We start from the raw sequence: 20053 nt of genomic DNA, 5'->3' as shown, positions 1-20053 counted from the left end.
CAAAAACGTCTCCTCCTGGAGGTGTAAACCAAATGCAGACAGTTTCAAGAAACAGGACTTATAGGTGAATTATAAAACTGAGTGGGGAAAACTGTGGAAGCCAGGGAGAGAGGCTGTCTCTATAAGCCCCTGTGTATTCATCATCCTATAAAAGCAGGTTCCCACTCAGCCTGAACAAGTGCTATTTGAGAGGAAAGTAATCTCTTTAGGCAGCTGATTTCAGGGAGCTACCTGCTTTGCAATTCATTCGGTTTGCACGCATTTACTGGGAAAATAGAGATAGGCAGTGTGTTGGTGACAGTGTCTCAAAGCAAACACTTGAGGAGGCTAAGTCACACTGAGCTCAATGATCCACAGGTAAAGGAATCAACTGTGTTAAGTACTGTAAATTCAGGCATATAAATTAAAAAAATTCTATTTTAGTTTAACAATGTATTATACATTTATTTTTCTGTTTACCAATGTATTATACAGCTTAGTCTTAACTCCATGTACCCAAGCTGAGCATTTGGCTTGTGGATTTCAGAACCTGGCTGCTGATTTTCTCATTTCTTTGCATTACTTTGACCTTCAGCTTCTCTGTTTGCCACTCTGATAATCACAGAACTTTTTCTGCTGATAAATTACCTAGTTGAAGGCCAGCCAGCAGAAGGAAGACCCCACATTTGATGGGATGACTTTGCTAGGGACCACAGTCTTCTGTATAGACAATTTCTTGCAGTAATAAACTTCCTGGCCTTGAAAACGGAAACTTTTCTTTAGAAGGAACATTGTGTTTTCACGTTGCTGTTAGTTCCTGTTTTGTGTCAATGGTCACAAATACTGGTTTCAGCTCTTAGTATGGAAGAGGCCATGGAAGCTCTTCAGAACCTGTGCTCCTCAGACAACTGCAGTCACACAGCACCAGCCTTCCTTTAAGTACCAGTTTATGCCAAACCTATCAAAGTACCGAGTAAAGGTCACACTGACCTCCCTGTTTTTCTGAACTGGTCACAGTACACACAGAATTTCAACTCCCAGCCCTGAAACCAGCCCCTCTTTGGATTTTCAGTGAATCCAGCAAATCCAAAACTAAGAACAACTCCGTTGAACGACTCAATGCCCAAAAGGGCAGGAAGAATGATTAAAAACATGGTAACTGTAAATTAAGCCGTTTAAAAGTTAAAAAACAACACCACCACCAAAAAAAAAAAAAAAAAAAAAAAGAAGTTGGATACAGACTTTGTGCTACATTTTTATTACAGTAAGATGAACAACATATCAACAAATGCAGGAAAATGTAATGCACGTTACCCAACAGCAGTCTCAGACATTTGACCCATGCTTTTCAGGACTGCCCTGTCATGATCTTTAAACACCTCTGGAATATGAATAATAATTACAAAAAATTTAGGAATTTCCCAAGCTTCCCTTAAGACCGTATCATTTCTATAGGATTGAGAAGCATAACACGTTGTGAGTATTTATCTGAGTCCTGGAGTAAAGTGCTTTCTCAGTAAGCAAATGATCATTAATCTTGTTACCATGCGCCTTTCTAGAACTTTCCACTCGGATTTTAATTGCTGGGTTACAAAACTGATCTGTAAGTTTAGTTAGAATAGAACATATTAGGAGTTTGTCTCATACTGATCTCTGCCCCTGAATAATTGAATTAATTCTTAGCTAAGGAAACAAATCTTACAAGAATGATGAAAAATTTTCACAAAGAAATTTGCACTATGGGTTTGTAAAAGCCCTTTAGGATCAATGTAAGAGCTGTCCATTTTGTGTAGCTCGAAGATGACAACACTGGATTGTGACAACATAAAGTTGAAAATTCCAGAGCAACAAACTATTAGTGTATTGTAAACAATATTTATAGTGTATTGCTTTTCGAGGAAGCACTCTATGATTTTAAAAAGAAATAAAGGTATTTACTGACTGTTAAGCACTTGTTAGCACTAAGATACTATGACCATGGGTAACAGAGAGGTAAGGCTATTGGTAAACATTTACTTTAATGCATCAGAGCCAGTGGCCTTAGACTAGTGGTGGTAGGTCATGTAAACTGAGAAGATAAAAGAAAACCAAGCCTTCCTAGCTTTAATATAAGTTTGAAATGCATAATAAGGCTAAATTTGCTGTGCATTTCAGTCTTTCCTTGGTCCTTGCACAAACCTAACTATAACAAATGTAACTATAACATGAACAGGAGTCACTTGCACACAGCCTGGCACCCGAATGCTTGCTTCTCAGAGAGCCAAGGTCGTTGCTGGACAGGACACGTCTGTGCCAGTGCTGACCTGGCGCAGGTGGGAAGGGCGGCATTTCGCACTGGCTCCCAATCCAGGCAGGACTAATAGTGCAACAAACTCTCAGGCACTAAACAGCCTGATCCAAGGTCTACTTAAGTCACTGAGAAGCCTCAGCCTTGAAAATTCTCCCTCAGTTGTGTAAAAATGTAAAAAAAAGTCTAAAAAAAAAGTTTAAAATTAGCTGCCTTCAAAGGCTTAAATACAAACTAAAAATACTTTTTTTTTAAAGAAAAAAAGACTACATATAGTTATTAGGTTCCACAGTACAGTCTGGTAAAGCTTAAACCTTAAATCTTTCACTCTCATTCTAGTGCCTTCATATTTTAAATGACTTGCAAATACCACAAATCAATGCCCACCTGTGTTATCAGAGGTATTTTTATTTGATTTAGATAAGATGGATCTGGGTTAGCTACTGTCCATTCCATATAAATACAAGATAGATCTAAGAGCATGTAGTCAGCACTGTACATATTAAAACAAACTAGCTAATCATGTGAATTGCTCTTCCATAAATCATACCAGAGACAGTGAAGAGTCCTTTTTAAGAAGGAAAATAATGAGGTATTACATGAGGTATTTCAGCAAAGTAGATTTCCTCACTGGGGCAGATTTTAAAACAAGTACCACCAGTTTCAATGCTCTGATGCAATAAAACTGGACAGAGAGCCCTAGAAACATCACTGTGTCCAGCAGTGACTTCATTCTCACAGCATGACTCAACAATTAGTAGAAACTAAAATTTGCATTTTTATAATATCTTCCCCCTGAGAACATCAAGGAACTTTACAACCCTGTTTCACCTCCTCCCTTCAGAGGCATTCCGACTAATTTTATGGTTGCAGGAATGAAAGCAAAGACAGTTTTGTGTGATTTGCCCCAGGTCGAAGAGGAAGAGGATAAGAAAGTCAACCAGATTTTCACTATCTCCTGTGTTCAACTCACAGGCCTCCAACCTGTCTACACTCACCTCAGGCTAAGTCACTATGGAATCTGCTTCAGAGCATTCATCATTTTCATGCATGCAGTGGGTTCCCTGGTTGCCCAATAGGACATGAATCAAATGTAAACAAAGCTACACAGGACAAAAGAAAATGGAGCTGTTAGTTATTAGTTTGAGATACGATCTCTTACTAATATATCTAAAACAATTTACAAGTTAGACTTTAGCATCAAAATGGAAATTTTATTTATATTTTCAACATGAAATACAATAAAATAGGGTCCTGTGCTGACAGACATGCTTCTCTGCAAGATCAGACAATTCTGTCCTGTATAGAATCAATTCCTCAATTAATATATTTTGATTTTAAATAGTTACGAGTCATATTTTTCCATACTCAGATGTTTATTGTACACACTCACTAAAAGCAATATTTATAAAGCACTGATAGCAGGCTGTACATAACCAGGGAGTGATGATATACAACAGAAGACAACAAGTATGTGATTTTGGTTTATCAAGTGAGAAGTCACATAGGCATTTCTTCAAAATTCAAAAGCCAGCTTCCGTGGAGTCATGAATTGCTTCACCATTTCATCCGTGACCTGTTTGCGTCTCTCCTGATGCGCTGCTACCAAGGGCTGTAATGTTTCAATAAGCACCTTCTTCAGCTCCCCCGTGAGCAGCTCCCCACTGGTGTATGCCTGTCAAGAAGTGTTGATTGCTAAATACAGTGCTTTATGAAAAGAGGCCTAGCGACAAGAATTTATTTAAAAATCTGGCCTTGGCAAATAAGGATTTGGATGTCTACATACATAAGCATATGCTTTATAAGATGAGCTGCTATGATTTCTAAAATGTTACTTGAAAAATTACTTGCTGCCTATTAAAAGATTAAGCCAGTTGGCCAATTTCATATATAACAAGCTGTATGTGCTGGATAAGCTACGTTCACAGGAGTTTAACTCAGAAACCCCGTAATTATTTTAAAGAGTCTGCACGTTTTCCCCCCCAGAATCCCAATTCAAAATAACAGTTATCCAAGAGCTACTTTTTTTTTTTTTTTTTTCTCCCCCCTCTCACTGTGTAACAGGAGGCACAACCTGTCATATTTTCCTCTCACAGAGTTTGGTAAGAGGTTAGGTGTGATTAAAGTAGCCTTTTTATAGCAAAGACACTGAGAATCTCTGTTGACACTAGCAGTCATGTTCACTCTTGGCAATCCCTTCAGTATCTCTGCTATTGAAAACCCTTTTAGCAGCAAACACAGGCTAAACAGCAGACTGCATTCAGCCCTGGCTGTGGCAGTTCAATTACTGTTTGAAAAGAACACAACAACCTTATTTTCTCTTATCCTAAGGCTATTCATAGCACTAATTCAAGCTGCAACAGTTGCTGGACTTGGGGAAGGTTCTGGGAGGACTTGGTTATAGCTTTGCTCTCCCAGTATGGAAGGAATTGCATTATCTTTAACTTGGGTACCTACCTGCTTCAGTTGTTCAAGCCTGTCATCATCTTCTAGGAAGAAGGTCAGGTACATGAAAGACACATCAACATCACAGTTACCGCCGTACTTCCTGTGCTCCTCAATGGTATCTCTACCTCCAGAGAAGGCATGCTTGTTAATCTGAAATGACATAAAGATTTCATGGAAGAATTTCTATAAAAGTTCAGATGATTGCACTGAAAGAAGAGCTAGGGCTGTATTAAGGCCTAGCTTAAAGGTAAACGGGACAAGGTTACACAGAGCCTCAGGCCTGAAGCAGGAAGGTCATTGGATGCTAGCCTAGAAAAATGACTGTGTGCAAACGTGCCACAGATGGGCCAGCCAGACCAAAGCATCGGGCACAAAGAATCCAAATAAGATTTGTCAAGAAAGTTTCAGATGCTACTTGTTGGGGAAACTGCTTACAAGAAATGTACCTTCCACAAGAAAAAATAGAGATATGCATTTCATCAAGAAATTCATTTTGAAAGAGATGATGCTGAAGAAGAAATGGAGAATTTTAAAAGAAATTCTAAAGAAATTCATTTTATCTCTCTCTTTTTTTCCTCCTGTGAGAGAAACAACACAATAAACCCAGTTTAAAGATTATAAAACCCCGATTACGATGACTATCCTTAGACAAATGCTCAATTGATCAATCTAAAACTGGAATATGTACAGACTATTTATTTTAGCTTCTTTTTGGCAGACAAATTGCACTGGTAAATATAGCTTATCTGCTCATCCCATTCATGGTAATTTAGAAGTCACTGGCCTATTTAAAAGACATGGTTAGTTCTCAAGAGAAGCTAATCTCCCTGGAAGTTTAAAGAAAATAGCCAGGAAGGGGAAGAAGAGCCTTCCCCAATGACAAGAAGAGCTTTCATTTGGATCTCAGATATCATCAACAGCCAATAAAAACACATGCATATGCAGTAAGATTTTATTGGCTCTGGTACTTAGGAAATTTTTATTTCATATTTACCATTGCTTAATATTCTTATAATGTGCATCAACGTTGGCTTCTTGGAATCTTTCTAGCTACCATGTTACAGATGCCTTGTGGCAGTGAATTGCATTCCATAATTATGCAGTGATGAGTATCTTAAGAAAATAAACTGCCAACTGTCACATTACATCTATTCTTATAATGTAGGACAGCCTAACTATTTCAGAATCTGTAAAATCGATTTTTTTATACATTACTTCTGCACCTCACATATCTCCATACTAGATTCCCATTTTTGCAAGCCTATGTTTTTTTCACATGCCCCTAATCTCTATAGTTTGTTATATAATCACTATTCTATACATCTTATTTAGGTGAGAAGAACTTTCTAAAATAGGCCTGATATTATTATCTGACAATATGCCAGAACGCCTGGAGGCATTTTGTTGTTTCATAAAAAAAAATGTTCTCTATTATTCTTGCATTCATTTCTCATGGACTCAGTGTTTCAATGATTTAATCAATGATGAGTGATGCTCTGATCTCTTTTTTTGAATTGATATAGGTAACTTAGAACCTAAATTACAGATCCTAATAAAATGTGCAAATAAACGAACTGTAATATAGTGATATGAGAAATAAGATTACAATAATAAATTTCCTTTAGATAATTTCCCAGATACTTCTCGGTCTTTTCCAATATTGCTAGTATAGCTGTAGTATATTGCTACAGTATTGCTAGTATAGTATAGTATTGAATTGCTAGTATAGCTGGCAGGGCAATAGATTACTCTTAGTATGTCTAGCCACATTTACCATTCATTTGCAATAAACAGGAAAAAGGATGCTAATATGTTCAAACAAAACATTAAAAAGGTGTCACTGTCATCATGAGCTCTTCATTATAAAGGTCTGTGCTCTCAAGTTCCACGTGTTCTTACCTTGGTCTTGATCTGTTTGGGAGAATCAGTGAGGAAGATGGAAGAGTTTGGATCACTAGCACTCATTTTTGTCTGTGCTCCTTGCAAGGCTGGGAAGAAGACTGAGTGCATTAAAGCTGGTTTAAGAAGTCCAATTCTAGGTGCTACATCGCGAGTCATTCTAAAATAAGGATCCTAGAACAATCAATAATAAAAGTACAAAATAAAGTTGAAAAACATGTTTTAAAAGCTGCTTAATGCTGACTTTTAGACATTAGTTCATGCCTTTACAGGTAGTATCAACAAAAGAAGAGTGTTCCATAGCCTATTTCCCTTCAGGCAGGTAGTCCACCCAGAGAAACAAACAAAAAAACAAAACAAAAATCCCTAATATCTTTTTATTTCTGTATTTTCACTGTATACTCCCATTCCTTCAATTAACAGACACATTCAAATAGCTGTGAAAACTATCCTTAACAGTCTGGCCATAGCTGCAGAGTAAGAGGCAAGGTTCCTCCCTCCGTATTTAAGGGTGATCTCAGAATCCAAGTCAGTCATTGATCAAGCTGGCAGTGTTGTGCTGCTCCCTTCACTTCAACCAACTGCAAGAGCTTTATCATGTAAAGCAATGGTTGATGAATGTAATTACATCATGTTATGGTGACTGTCCCTGCAAAACTGTTAAAGACTCAGAGATAGTACAGAATTTGAATCCTAGAATAAATACTTCTCTATTGTAATGATACCACCACTCATTTGTAGTAGATTCTGTAGTCTGTTCTCTTTTTCCTTTGATCTGAATCATTGATTTCTGCAGGTTTCTGAAAACTACCCCAGTTTTTTGTTATTTTTAGTGATAAAAGGTTTTTCCCTAGAGTGCCATGTGAGCCTCTTGCATTGCAAGCTAAGCCCATTACTTCTTGTCCTAGTTACCAGAGAAATGTCCAGAAGTTTCTTCTCATCCTCATGTCTGTCAGCTTTTGCATAATTGAAGATTTCACAGTGTTTGCTTTCAGAGATATCAGTGCACTGTGAACAAGGCTGAGATCAAGATCAGCCCAAGACTGACAAGAATGAGTAATATATGAATCCATGATTCAGGAGGTTATGAAAGCCTTCGTCTTTGTCAGGACGCAGCACAACAGCCTTTTAGCTCTCCAGCCTCTTCTCAAGAAAGGTATTCAGAGGGACTTTCATAGATATTTCGATATAGCACTATGAATTTTGAAGGACACATTAGGAAAAAAAAAAGAGCAAATACATGAAATAAAAAAATTAAGTAAATATTATTTTTAACCTGGTCAATAGCACACGGAATAAGACACTGAATGTTCTCCTTGCCATTGAAGATCTGTGGAAATGATGAACTGAATGATGGAGCAGCTTGGATAGCAGGGAAGCTGATCTTTCCTAGAAAATAACGCATTTGAAAAAGCTTAGACAAAGTCAAAAGATGCAGTGATAAAAGAGAAGCCTTTTGAAATACATAGCACGTAACTGAATCATTCAGATGCTCAGCTGGAGATCAACTCCTGTCTTTATCATGCAGTGTTCTCTCATTTGAGAAAAAGTGCCCATCTTCACTTTCTATGATCTCACTACACCTTCAACTAACACAGAAATGATGAAAGAAGATTAGCTGTAAAAATAGAGGGCCAGGAAAAGGTTTATTAGCAAATGCAAACTTATCTGCCTCACATTTCTCCTCTCCAAGTAGCTACCATTCTCAGAAACATACTCAACTATATCACCACTCTAATGAACTGCTCATTCTCCTTTGTGAGAGAATGATTACACTCTGCTTAACTGTAGAGTGACCAAACTGATTCCATGATCAAAAGTCTCAGAACTGAATAGTAACAAAAGATTTTTTTCCAAGTATGGAAAGAAGCCATCACCACAACACTAGCATTTTACAGCATACTGGCAAGGCATGACACTGGTAGGAATCAGTTCCTTGGCAACAGGGGAGGCTGAAAAGCTGCTGCTGGGCTGCTTACTGAGCACAGGATGATGCTACTGCTCAGGAATCTCAATGTTTTAATGACATCTTTGACACAGAAGCTGTCTGGGGCCAATGCCATAGTAATGTGCAGTTATGGTGAAATAAAAGAAAGAAAGAGTTACCCAAGCACCTTGATAACTGGGCTTTTGAGCTCCTCTTTATCTTTTGGTTTTTTTTGTGTGTATAATAACAGATTAATTTTTTCCTGGAGAAAAGCTTCTATATTATTTTATAATGGAAACTTCTGGGAAGCATTGCTGAATATTGCAGTAATATTTACAAAAAAAAAACCAAAAAATTTTTTTTTTTTTTTCTGTATCCTGGACCCTTCCGTGCTTTGTACTTCACTGTTACTAAGGCCAGAAAGCAGTTTTCATTCTTTCACTCCAAAATGTTTTCAATAGAATCAGCTAAGAAATATGTTTCTTGTTTTTTCTCTTTGTTATATGAAGAGGAGATCATAATCTGTTTACATAATTTTTTAAACAGTTCTACAGAGAGTGAAACCAGGCATCCCTTCCAGAAGTCTGTATTATTTCCTACCAATGCAATCACTGTCTGTAAAGCCAAAGATTCCTTTCACTTGGTTAAATGTAACATGCTTCTGAACTTTGACGATGTTTTTGTAGAATCCTGTACTTGTCCTGTGAGAAAGGAAGTGGAAAAATAAAAAGAGGAGTCAAAAGCAGAAACTTCCTTCTAGAACTGCCTTCTCACAGCAGCTTCTTTTCTAAAATCTTGTTTAAACTTTACTGAAAGTTCAAATAATAACGTGTCATGTTATATTAAGCTAATTGACCATAAAAAGGTGCTGAAACCCCCTTTTTTTTTAAAAAAAAATATAACTCAGATAAAGTGTAAACACATCTCAAATGCCTTGATACCATCTTAACTAAAACAATCTGGAAATTTCTTAGTGGTTTAGGATTTTTTTTTATATATATATATATATATGTATATATATATATGTATGTATATGTTTTTAATTTAGGCTTGAGCATTACGCACATGAATTCTTGTTCATATATTAAACAGAAGAATGTAAGGAGAATATGTCTAAAATATGTTGATAGCCAAAAAAAAAAAATTCTATTTTAAATATTATGCACCTTATCTTGAAGCTTTCAAATCCACATATATTTATCTATACTGCTATCAAAGCTGCAGTGCTGTAAAGCAATCTTATACTTACCCCAAGTAGTCTAAATCAGAAAAGATAAAGGTTTTATTGACATCAAAACCACATGCAATAATGTCTTTTGCATTCTCTATAGCATATTCATGTGCCTTCTCAGTTGTCAGGTCCTTCCAAAGGTATTTCTCATCATCAGTTAACTGCACAACTAAGGGAACATCAAATACTTCTTGCAGCCATCTAATAAAAGCAGAGAGATTTTAGCTCAGAATAAGTTAAAATGAAGACATAAATCACATGGATAAAATATTTTTCATACAGTTAAACAGAAATATCTGCTTTTATTATCTTTGTACCATATGGACTTGTGCCTGTGTGAACAGTTATGATTGCATAAACTTTTTCATGTACTTAATATTCATCTCAAATAAATGGAACTCATTACAATGTATTATTTTAGTAGTTCTGCAAACTTTAGTCAGTATTTTCTTAGAAAAATATTTTTTGATTAACATGAATGGTTGAAATAACTTACTTTGTGAATATAAACGGGATTAGATGACCAACATGCATTGCCTGTGAGGAAGGGCCTCTGCCAGTATAAAGGTAAAAGGACTTCTTATTTTCATAAGCATGAAGGACTTGGTCCATATCTCTAAAGAAAAAAAAAAAGAGAGAATATGAAACATTTCTTACAAAAATTAAGAAGAAATAGGAAAAAGTTTCTATTCAAATTTTGAGTGTGTTTAAAACCAAATGTATTTATCAATTAAAGATATACAGCAAGCATATCCAGCTCCAGTGAACATATGGGGAAAAAAAATCCACAAGATAAACCAACCAACCAAAACAACAACAACAAAAAAAACTCTTAAAATTACTTCATTGGATATAAAATCTAACAAAACAGGCCTGGGCAACATTTCCTGTTGCCAAAGTGAAGGAGGATGATTCAGCTCATATCTCCACAGCTGAAGTTTCTCCTGTCCCAGAAATGGTGTCATATCCAGACAAGCTACTGGGAATAACCTCTGGAGGGGCCAGAAGACCCCATGCGCTGGCAGTTATGCTGTGCACAACATTGCAGAATGCAGAACACTGGAAGGCTGGAAGGCTCAACCTAATTCCTTGAGCCTTTTCCACACAACCACACAGGTACTGCATGAGTGTCCCACACCGTGGCTGGACTCAGCAGTGACTTCATGTGGACGCTGGCGTTTTCTTATTCTGCTAGGCCAGTTTCACTACCTGGCTGCTAAAACACTGAGTCAAACTGGAACCTGGACAAAGGAAAAAATCCCTACATATATATGTGTATATATATATATATATATATATGCACACACACACACACACACACATATATATATATGTGTGTGTAATTTTATAATTAATATAATTATAATATAAAATATAAATAATATAATTATATTTTATAATTAATGAGGTCATATCAGAAACTGACATGTACTAAAAAAAAGTTTTTTCCTTATAGCACTCACAAAAAAAAAAAAAAAATCTAATCTGGTTTTTAGGTTTTAAAAAGTAAAGAAACTCACCTATGAGAAAAAAAGATTCCTCTGCGTAGAAAGCGGTGTGGTTTTTGCCCAATAGCTCTTTCTATTCGATTAATCAGATCTGTGTCAATTTTACTGCTGCCAAATCGAACTACAATAATAAAAAAGTAAAACGGAAATGCAGCTGTAACCAAATCACTCTGCACCCATTTCATTTTCTTCTAGAATTAGTGGTTATGCCCTTACATTACTACAAGACTTTGTAGTAAATTGAAATTAACTGATTATATACAAATTCATTACCAAATAGGAGGTGAAAATGGAGCCATTCACCATTATTGAACAGGCACAAATTCTTACTCGCAATTGTTCATCCCTTCCACGTGGAGGGAATTGCTCATTTGCTCTAGCAAGGAATCATACAAAGCAAGCACAGAAGCCATCCATTGATTAAAGCAAATGCCACTAAAAAAGAAAAATGCTGGTTCGTGATGCAGCCAACACCACTCTAACTCATACGTTTGGGAGAGGTATATCTGCTTCTCCTGAGCAGACTTTAATTACTGCATTAATTTCTTCCTATCAAATAAAAGGCATTAGAAAAACAGCAAAGTAAAATTCAAATCTGGATGAATATTAACAGAGTTCAAAAGGAGATGAAAGTGTTCAGCAAAACAATAACAACTGGTAAGAGACTAACTAACCTTACAAAAACTATGAAAAATGTCCAGACTAAATAGGGTTAGTCACCCTGGAAATGTTTGTATAGCACCATAAGAAATGGCCAAAAAGCTCTCTGTCATATAGAATGCTATTCAGCAAATGCCTGAATAACATGCATGAACATTCTTGGAGTGCCTCTTCTTTCTCTAGCCTCTTCTTTCCTATTAAAACTAAATATTTTTCCCTGATTCTTCCTATGCTCATACTTTCTGAGGGGGTCTATTATTCCTCTTTCTATACTAACAGCTGAAGATTTCAGATTTTTATTTTGAAAGATAATGCTGGTTTATAAAAATGTGCAATACAGCTGAATTGTACTATATATATTTCCAGTATCTTAACATGAATTCTAACAGATACAAATGCAGTTCAAGTGATGAGACAGACAGTTAATGATGTCCTTTTACAGATTTAACAGGTACTCTTTTCTATATATATTGGATCTGTTCTACTTGAAACATCTTAAACTGGAGGAGTTTAGCACTTTTCAGAAGCTCTATACAGAGAGACTCTACCTTCCTAGACAGCTGCTTACAAGGACAAATCCTCCCTAATAAGCTTTATAATTTTTATAATTTTCTGGCTTTCACCAAGACAAGTTTTTTGGTTTACTGTCTGCAAGGTAAGTCCTGAAAGCTGAACAGCCTGTTCTGCTGTTTTCAAAACGATGGCTGTGTTGCTAAAATTTACTGTGCAGTTTTCCTCTTTCACCACTGTCAGGATACACTGGAATACAGAAAACTAAAAGGCAGTAGTTTTAGTTACGCAGTAACTTTACTGACCAAGTCATTCTCAATAGTCTTTGAAAGGTCATGGAGACCTGCAGAGGTCCCTGAGGACTGGAAGAGAGCAAATGGCATTGTGAATCTGCTGGAAGGGCAAGAAGGAGGATCTGGGAACTATAGGCTGGTCAGCTTCACCAGCATCCCTGAGAAGACAACTGAGAAAATAAACTGTTTCCAAACACAGTGAAGACAAGAAAGTGACTGTGAGTAGTTCGGAAAAGTAAAGCATTCCTGGCCTGCAAACAGACAGTCACAATGAGGGGACTAGCTCAGTGTGCACAGGGAATGAGGTGGATATTGCTTATCTCAAGTTTGGTAAGGCTTTCACACTGTCTCCTCTAACATCCTTACAAATAAACTGCTAAAGTGCTGATTAGATAAATGGACAGTGGGGAGGACTAAGAACTTGCTAAATCGCAGGGCTCAAAGGGTTGCGCTCAGCGGCACAAAGTCCAGCTGGAGGCCAGTCAGCAGCAATGAACTTTGCAAGTTGATACTGCGGCAAATACAATTTAGTATCTTCATGAACGACCTGGTCAAGCAGCCAGAGTGCACCCTAAGCAAATTTGCAAATGATATGAGACTGGGAACAGTGGTTGGTACACCAGATGTTTGTACTGGTATTCAAAGGTATCTCAGCAGGTTGGAGAAATAAGCAGATGGGAATCTAAAGAAGTTCAATATAGGAAATGCAAAGTCCTGCTCTGGGCAGAAGTAACTCCTAGTAACAGCTGGCTGCAGAGCTTTGCAGAGAAGGGCCTGGTGGACAAGTTGTTGAAGGTGACCCAGAAATTCACCATTGCAGTAAGACTAACAGTCCCTTGGGCTGCCTTAAGAAGAGCGTTATCAGCAGGTCAAGGGCGATCAAGGGAGACAATCCTTCCCTCTACTTAGCACTTGGGAAGCCACATCTACAGCATGGTGTCCGGTTGTGAGTCCTGCAGAACAAGAAGGACATGGATATACTGGAGCAAGTCCAATAAAGGGCCACAAAGATGATTAAGGCTTGGAGCATGTGTAACACGCTGAGAGAATCGGAGATAGCCGGGATTGCTCAGCCCGGAGAAGAAAAGGCTCAAATGCTCAGAGGTCATTTATCCACATGTAGGATTGCCTGTTGGAGAGAGTGGTGGGAGAAGAGGAAGGAGGAGTCAGACTATCCTCAGTTGTGGCAGTGAAAGGACAAGAGGTAATGGGCACAAACTGAACAACAGAAAATTCAATTAAAACATAACAAAAAAAAAAAAAAAAAAATGTATTGTGAGAGATGCTGAACATTGGAACAGGGTGCCCAGAATGCTTGTAAAGTCTTCCTCCTTGGAGATACTCAAAACCTAACTGGACAAGATCCTGAGATGTCTCTGCTCTGAGCAGGGGGATTGGGCTAGATGGTCTCCAGGGGTCCCTTCCAACCTCAACCATTCTGTGATTCTGTGTCAGTATCAGCAGTCTAGCATTCCTCTTTGTTACTCATCTTTTCTTCACTCATTCTCAAGACAAAAACCCTGCATTCTCTAGGGATGCTCATCTCTAGTACTCTGCTGACATAAGCTTTCTTCCCACAATATTTGCAGGCTGTTTTGGTGTGTGAGCAAGTGCACGGCCAGGACAACAATTTGAGAAAATGTTCCTTTCAATTAAAATGCTTTCTTTTTTTAGACTTTCATTCTTTTACATCTGCATATACACAAACACAATGGCACCCTTCCCTGGTACTATTAATAAATACATGGACTGTTCGTTTCCTTTTACTGTAAGAGCTATCAGATATCAAATTCTTGGACTATATCTACCTATCTATATATATATATATTTCAAGTAAAGAGGAAGTTTATCAATAGCAAACATTATCTGCTTTACTTCCTGGAGCAGCTCGCATTCTTTGAAAAATTTCTAACATATCAGTTAGAACAAGCTAAATGACTCATCCACCAAATTCACCAATCAGTTTAAGTGTGGAAAAACCCTTCAATCTAATCCAGTATTGGAGGGCAAGTCAAAAGGGAGAACATGTGTGCACACACACACACACACACACACACACACAGAGCACCTATTCCTGGAAAAAAGGACACTGTTTTTGCTTAATTTATTCACAGTAAAGTCATATCAGTCATTCTCAAAAAGACCTCAAGATTGTGGCAGGGAATTTACTCTCCTCACTTCTCTACAAGCATTAGAAACCCCTTCAAGAAAACCCTGAGCCTTCTTCAAGCCTCTTACATAAGGAAAAAAATAAGAAATCTTGTCTATCTCGATTTTAATAATTCCTTTCTTCCCTCTCCTCCATGGTGGCACATATTTCTTAGGATACTTCTCCCTTTCCAATATATTTTTCCGATAGCCTTTTGCAGACTAAACCAATAAACACACTCATTTGACATGACCTTACATGAGTGTCACATTCACTCAAAAAAAAAAAAAAAAAAAGTTGACAACTAGAAATTCAGCTCTCAAGTGCTAATATAAGGTTACAGCTACATAAGGTTATATGGTCGATGATTAGAAACAAGCTACTAAGTAGACATCAGAAGTTTAATACCATTAAAGAATTTTCATTGAAGCACTTATCATGGTTTGGAGGTTGACAAATTGTCTTAAAAGGACAAAAACATCATGAATAACCAGTTTTGTCACCTATTTCTGTAATACAGATCCTAACAACTTATGAAAATAGCTACAAATCAAATAAGAATATTAACATAACCATTGTTTCTTAAGTTTGCAAACTTCCCAAGTTTTGTAATATCTCAATCTAAAATATTTTCCATTAGAGGATTATTTTCTGTGCAAGCTGTATCTTTTCGATCCCAAACTGCCCTTAGATACTTGATAGTGTCTTGCCATGTAGTCACTTAGATTTCTACACTACTTTTTGGTCGACTCTGCCCTACCTAATGGGAATGTCAAGTCATAGGTAGAATAATAGCTATGGTCAGGCTTCCTACTATTACTTTTCTGTATCACAGCCACCAAAAATTCAGTTACTCATTAATGGTTTCTTCATTAATATAACTTCTAATAACAATCCTTATGCTAAAAGTGAATTGTGAGTGACACTTATGTTAATCCTGAAAGTTCTTTGCAATCTATTTAAGTCTCCCATAGGAAAGCCTTTCCTAAGGCATTTTCAACTCCAGCAAATTCTTTAGACAAGTGAATGCTGAGATTAAACATAAATTAAAACTTGTCTATTCCATGACCATGGTTTTGAATTGATGATCTTTTGCTATTTGTGATCATCAGAATCACTTTACAGAAATTCACTAGTAACAGTAAAGAAAGAAGTTATACCTATGAGTTTGTCATAATCCACGCCCTTAGCATTTGAGGTCTGCACAGTCCAGGGGTCCACAAGGTCCTCACTCTCTTCTTTAGTACAATTGTTTATTGATGCAAGATCTCTCGGAGGCAAGCCTGCTTGATAATCTTGTCCTGTTGCTGTTTTATATGACAGTTTTAGTGACAGCAGCATCCTCACTGCTGCATCAATTTCATCCTAAATAAAGGAAAAAAAAAGGAGATGTTTAATATACTCAAGAGCTACAGCACCAGTGTTTTCACTTATAAATAAAGTGTAAATTAAGCCTTTACACCATGTATATGTTTGCAGTATCAATGCCCAACAGAGGAAAAGCAGTTTCCTAAAGATTAGAATTTCGAGTATCACCATTGGCAAGATATTTAAAATCTCTCTGCCTAACCTTTCCATTTGTGCTTGAGGTAAAAAAAAAAAAAACTTGATATTCAGAGGTATAATAATCATAAATGAGAAGCTATTTAGCTATAATATAAATTGTTATCTAATTTACTTGATTAGAACTTATCTTGCAGTAGCTCACCTTAAAATGACTTAATTTTTATAATTCACTGGTAGACTTGAAGAAAAACAAGAACATGAAGAATAAGAACAACTTTCAGTGTTATGACTTTTTTTAACAGATGTTTATTGTAGCACCTCACTCAAGGCATAAATATTTCAAAGTTTTATTTGACTACCAGTTTCAAAGGCTCATTCCCACAAGCATTCCCCACCCATAATCAGCCCATATTAAAAATGAGCTCTCTTTGTCAATGTACCCATGACAGAATAGGGAACTTGAAACTAACGGAATTAATGGCAAGGTACTAGATTACTTAAGGGAGACCAAGCAGAAATTGTCAGTATAGCTACAGAAAAATAATAGTTGCCATGATGTACTATAATGCATGTAGAAAGATTTCAACAAATAATTTAAAAGCAAAGCAGAATGTAATACAAACTTCATGTGAAACCAAACAGCTTCACACAGCGTGGCAGTTGGCTAGAGCAGACATTTAAGCATACAGCTCTGTTCTTGCTTCAGGGGTAAAAACTTTGCCCTTGCTAAGGAATACTTTGCTCCGGGCACATCCAAAGAGGACATAATGGACATTTATTTATTTATTTATTCTTATTGTAGTAGAGATTTCCGAATAACTATAGTTTTTAATGCCACTTATAGATAGATCTAAGCTTAAAAATGAGGAGTTCAACAATAGAAATGAAAATACCTTTGGTGCTTTTCCTGCTTTTAGGGCTCTGACTTTTTCTCCTTGCTCAGTTACTTTTTCAAACAGTTGAAGTGGACTCAAAGATTTCAAATCACAGTTCTCAATATCAGCCATTTTCCAGGAGTGTAAAAGGTCTTTTTATTTACAGGAATAATTCAGTTAAATCTTCTTCAGATAAGTCTTCCAGTTTTTCAGCTTGTAGATTCAAAACAGCAGCAGCAAAATGAAGGAGAACTGTAGGGTAAATAAATAGTGTGTTTTATTCTTATATGCATATCTTCAGGACTAGAATGCTGGATTAAAAATATATTGACCTCATACTTAATTCTATCTATTTAAAGACTATGGAAACCTGTAACTGCATAGCTTACAACAGAGTAATTCACAAAATACAGAATGCTAAATAACATATGCTTAAGCAAGCACACAATTTTAATTATGAATCACATTAAAACCAGTAAGGTTATTACTGCTCTACATCACATACTGATCTTCATCCCTTTAGTTAAGATATATAAATGTGTCATAAATAAATTCTCCTTCATTTAATACTAGTTAATATACCTCTTAGCAGATACCCTAGTATTTCAAAGAGGGAAGTTCATGTGATATGGATTACACTGGATTAACTTCCATTTTATTATATTACATATGTACAGTGACACAGCAATTTCTGTTGCCACGGGAATTTCTTCTTCTAACATTTCAAAAGTTACCTGATGTAATGCAACTTGGAAGGGTAAGTTGGGCTCTTACTGAGCTGCAAAGAGTGATGTGTTCGAAAAACAGCATTCACCGTAGGCATTGTCTATCTTGCTGTGCCCACATTTTAGTCCATGTAGGAAGATTTTGCATCAGTTAAATGCCTTGACTTCCAACAAATTATGCGGACGCTGGTTTTTTTTCAAAGAGAGTTACTTGAAAGTTCAGAGACACTAAAACAGTCACTGAAAGCCTCTTTCTCATGATGGTGTAATTAGGTCTATTATAATATATGCAGCAGGCTGCCCATTAAAGATTTCACACGAAATGTAATTGTAGGAGAATTTGTGCTCTGCGACCACTGTCATTTCTATTCCTCTGAAAAGATGAACCTTAAAGTAAGCAAAGTATTTTTTTGGAGAGAGATATAAGTTCAGATTAAACTATTCTAGAACCTTGGAGAGACTCCCTAACACACTTCTGATACATGCCCACATGAATAGATTGGATTTACAGACTTAACTCAAGTAAATCATAAAAGCTATTAATAAAAATCACACTCATTTGGTTCCCCTTTGCCACAACAATAAAAAGTCTATAACATTCGCATTAGCTTTACAGCACTGTATACAACCTTCCTTTATAAAATAATCAAGCTAGCTGCAACCTTGGCTATATTTACAAAGTACATATTTAAACTGCCAATGCCTACAAATTCGAAGGAGGTCTTGCTGTTTGTTAGACAGCTGCAGTGTTCCCAAATTTCAGCTTCGGTTGAACACCAGTTAGAAAGTTGCTAATTTTGTTTGCTTAGGATATTAACACAGACATTGATACAAAATGTAAATAACATAATCGACTAAAATAAGACTGACTAGAACATTATCAGTGATCTTTAAGTCTGGAACCTAATATCGATCCCTTGGAGCTTGATTATTTGAACTCTAACAGTTCAAATTTTAAAGAGGCAATTTGAAACATATCAAATAATTATCTCACATATTCTATAATGAACTTACATTTACCTACTTGGATACTGGTATTTTCCTCTTTATCATGGGCACAAGTTATTTACCTAGAAAAAGGAATATATAGAGTAAATCCACACCAGAAAAGATTTATGAAACTAACACATAATCTTTCTGAAGAAATATCACAGCTACACTTGCTGGCTTCAAGTTTTGCAAACAAACAAACAAAACACCCCCCCCACCATCAAAAAAATACCCAAAGAGCAACAACAAAAAAAGAACTAGGAATTATTATTTGCTGATAAACAAATCGTGCCTGGGGGGGGCTTTTACCTTAATTCTGGAATGTACGTTCTTACCGAAAAATTGTCTCTTTTCTGAAAAGCTTTTATGCTTTTAAGCTGAGCAAACATTCCCAAATGACAACACATTTTTGGCAGGAAGCAGCAAAACTAATGTAGTTGATGCAGCAAGAGGCGGGGAGGTATCGGGATGGTAGAATGCTGGAAAATACAGACCGCTAACCTTATCTCTAGTTACCTAATCCCTAATACTGGAAAATTGTATTTTTTGTTAAGAGTGGGAAACAAAGAATAGGGAAATACATTAAGAAGTGCTTCTTTGTAACAAACACTGCATGAAGATACATTATAACTTCCAAAGAAAGCCGCACTACAAGAGCAATGACTTTTCATTGAATTCCATGGAGGAATGGAAGGAAGTACCTAAACATTAGCCTAAGACCTGCAGAATGCACCCATCCCCTTCGAAATAAAACGAAGAGGGAAAGATGAAACCAAAGCAGGCGGCTTAGCGACAGATACCACAGGAAAGGAGCCCTGGGCACCACTCGACACGCGCTGCCTTTCACAGCACCTCGCGCAGACCAACCATTAATTTACTCGTGGAAACCTCGAGCGCGATCCGGTCCCCGCACCGATACCGGCACCGGCACCGGCACGGGCGGCGCTGCCCGCCTGCCGCACAGGCCGGGCCCCGCTCCGCGCCCGGGCGGCGACACCCCAGTCCCCCACCGCGCCCTGCCCTCCCCGGCCCTCCCCGGCCCGGCCCGCTCTCCCAGCGCCCTCCC

The 20053-nt window shown here is 37.1% G+C and overlaps 1 protein-coding gene across 2 annotated transcripts; it reads right to left on the bottom strand.

Annotated features, from left to right (window-relative positions):
- Nucleotides 1-2099: 2099 nt before the first annotated feature.
- WARS (tryptophanyl-tRNA synthetase) lies at nucleotides 2100-19091 on the bottom strand. 2 transcript variants are annotated; one of them, XM_026050417.1, is made up of 11 exons: nucleotides 19012-19091; nucleotides 17291-17524; nucleotides 16052-16256; nucleotides 11292-11400; nucleotides 10268-10387; nucleotides 9790-9972; nucleotides 9141-9241; nucleotides 7890-8002; nucleotides 6614-6787; nucleotides 4724-4864; nucleotides 2100-3941 (listed from the first exon to the last, which is right to left on the bottom strand). In XM_026050417.1, exons 2-11 carry the CDS (start codon nucleotides 17402-17404, stop codon nucleotides 3783-3785), a joined length of 1419 nt encoding a protein of 472 aa, XP_025906202.1. In that variant the 5' UTR covers nucleotides 17405-17524; nucleotides 19012-19091; the 3' UTR covers nucleotides 2100-3782. The 2 variants fall into 2 exon arrangements, with proteins under 2 accessions (XP_025906202.1, XP_025906204.1); XM_026050419.1 differs by having other exon boundaries at nucleotides 19022-19082.
- Between the last annotated feature and the right edge of the window lie 962 nt (nucleotides 19092-20053).

The sequence above is a fragment of the Nothoprocta perdicaria genome, unplaced genomic scaffold (assembly GCF_003342845.1).
Source record: "Nothoprocta perdicaria isolate Ctin4 unplaced genomic scaffold, notPer1 scaffold_69, whole genome shotgun sequence".
NCBI classification, from domain to species: Eukaryota; Metazoa; Chordata; class Aves; order Tinamiformes; family Tinamidae; genus Nothoprocta; species Nothoprocta perdicaria.
Note: the sequence above shows the minus strand (reverse complement) of the source record. Positions and strands in the feature narration are given on the sequence as shown.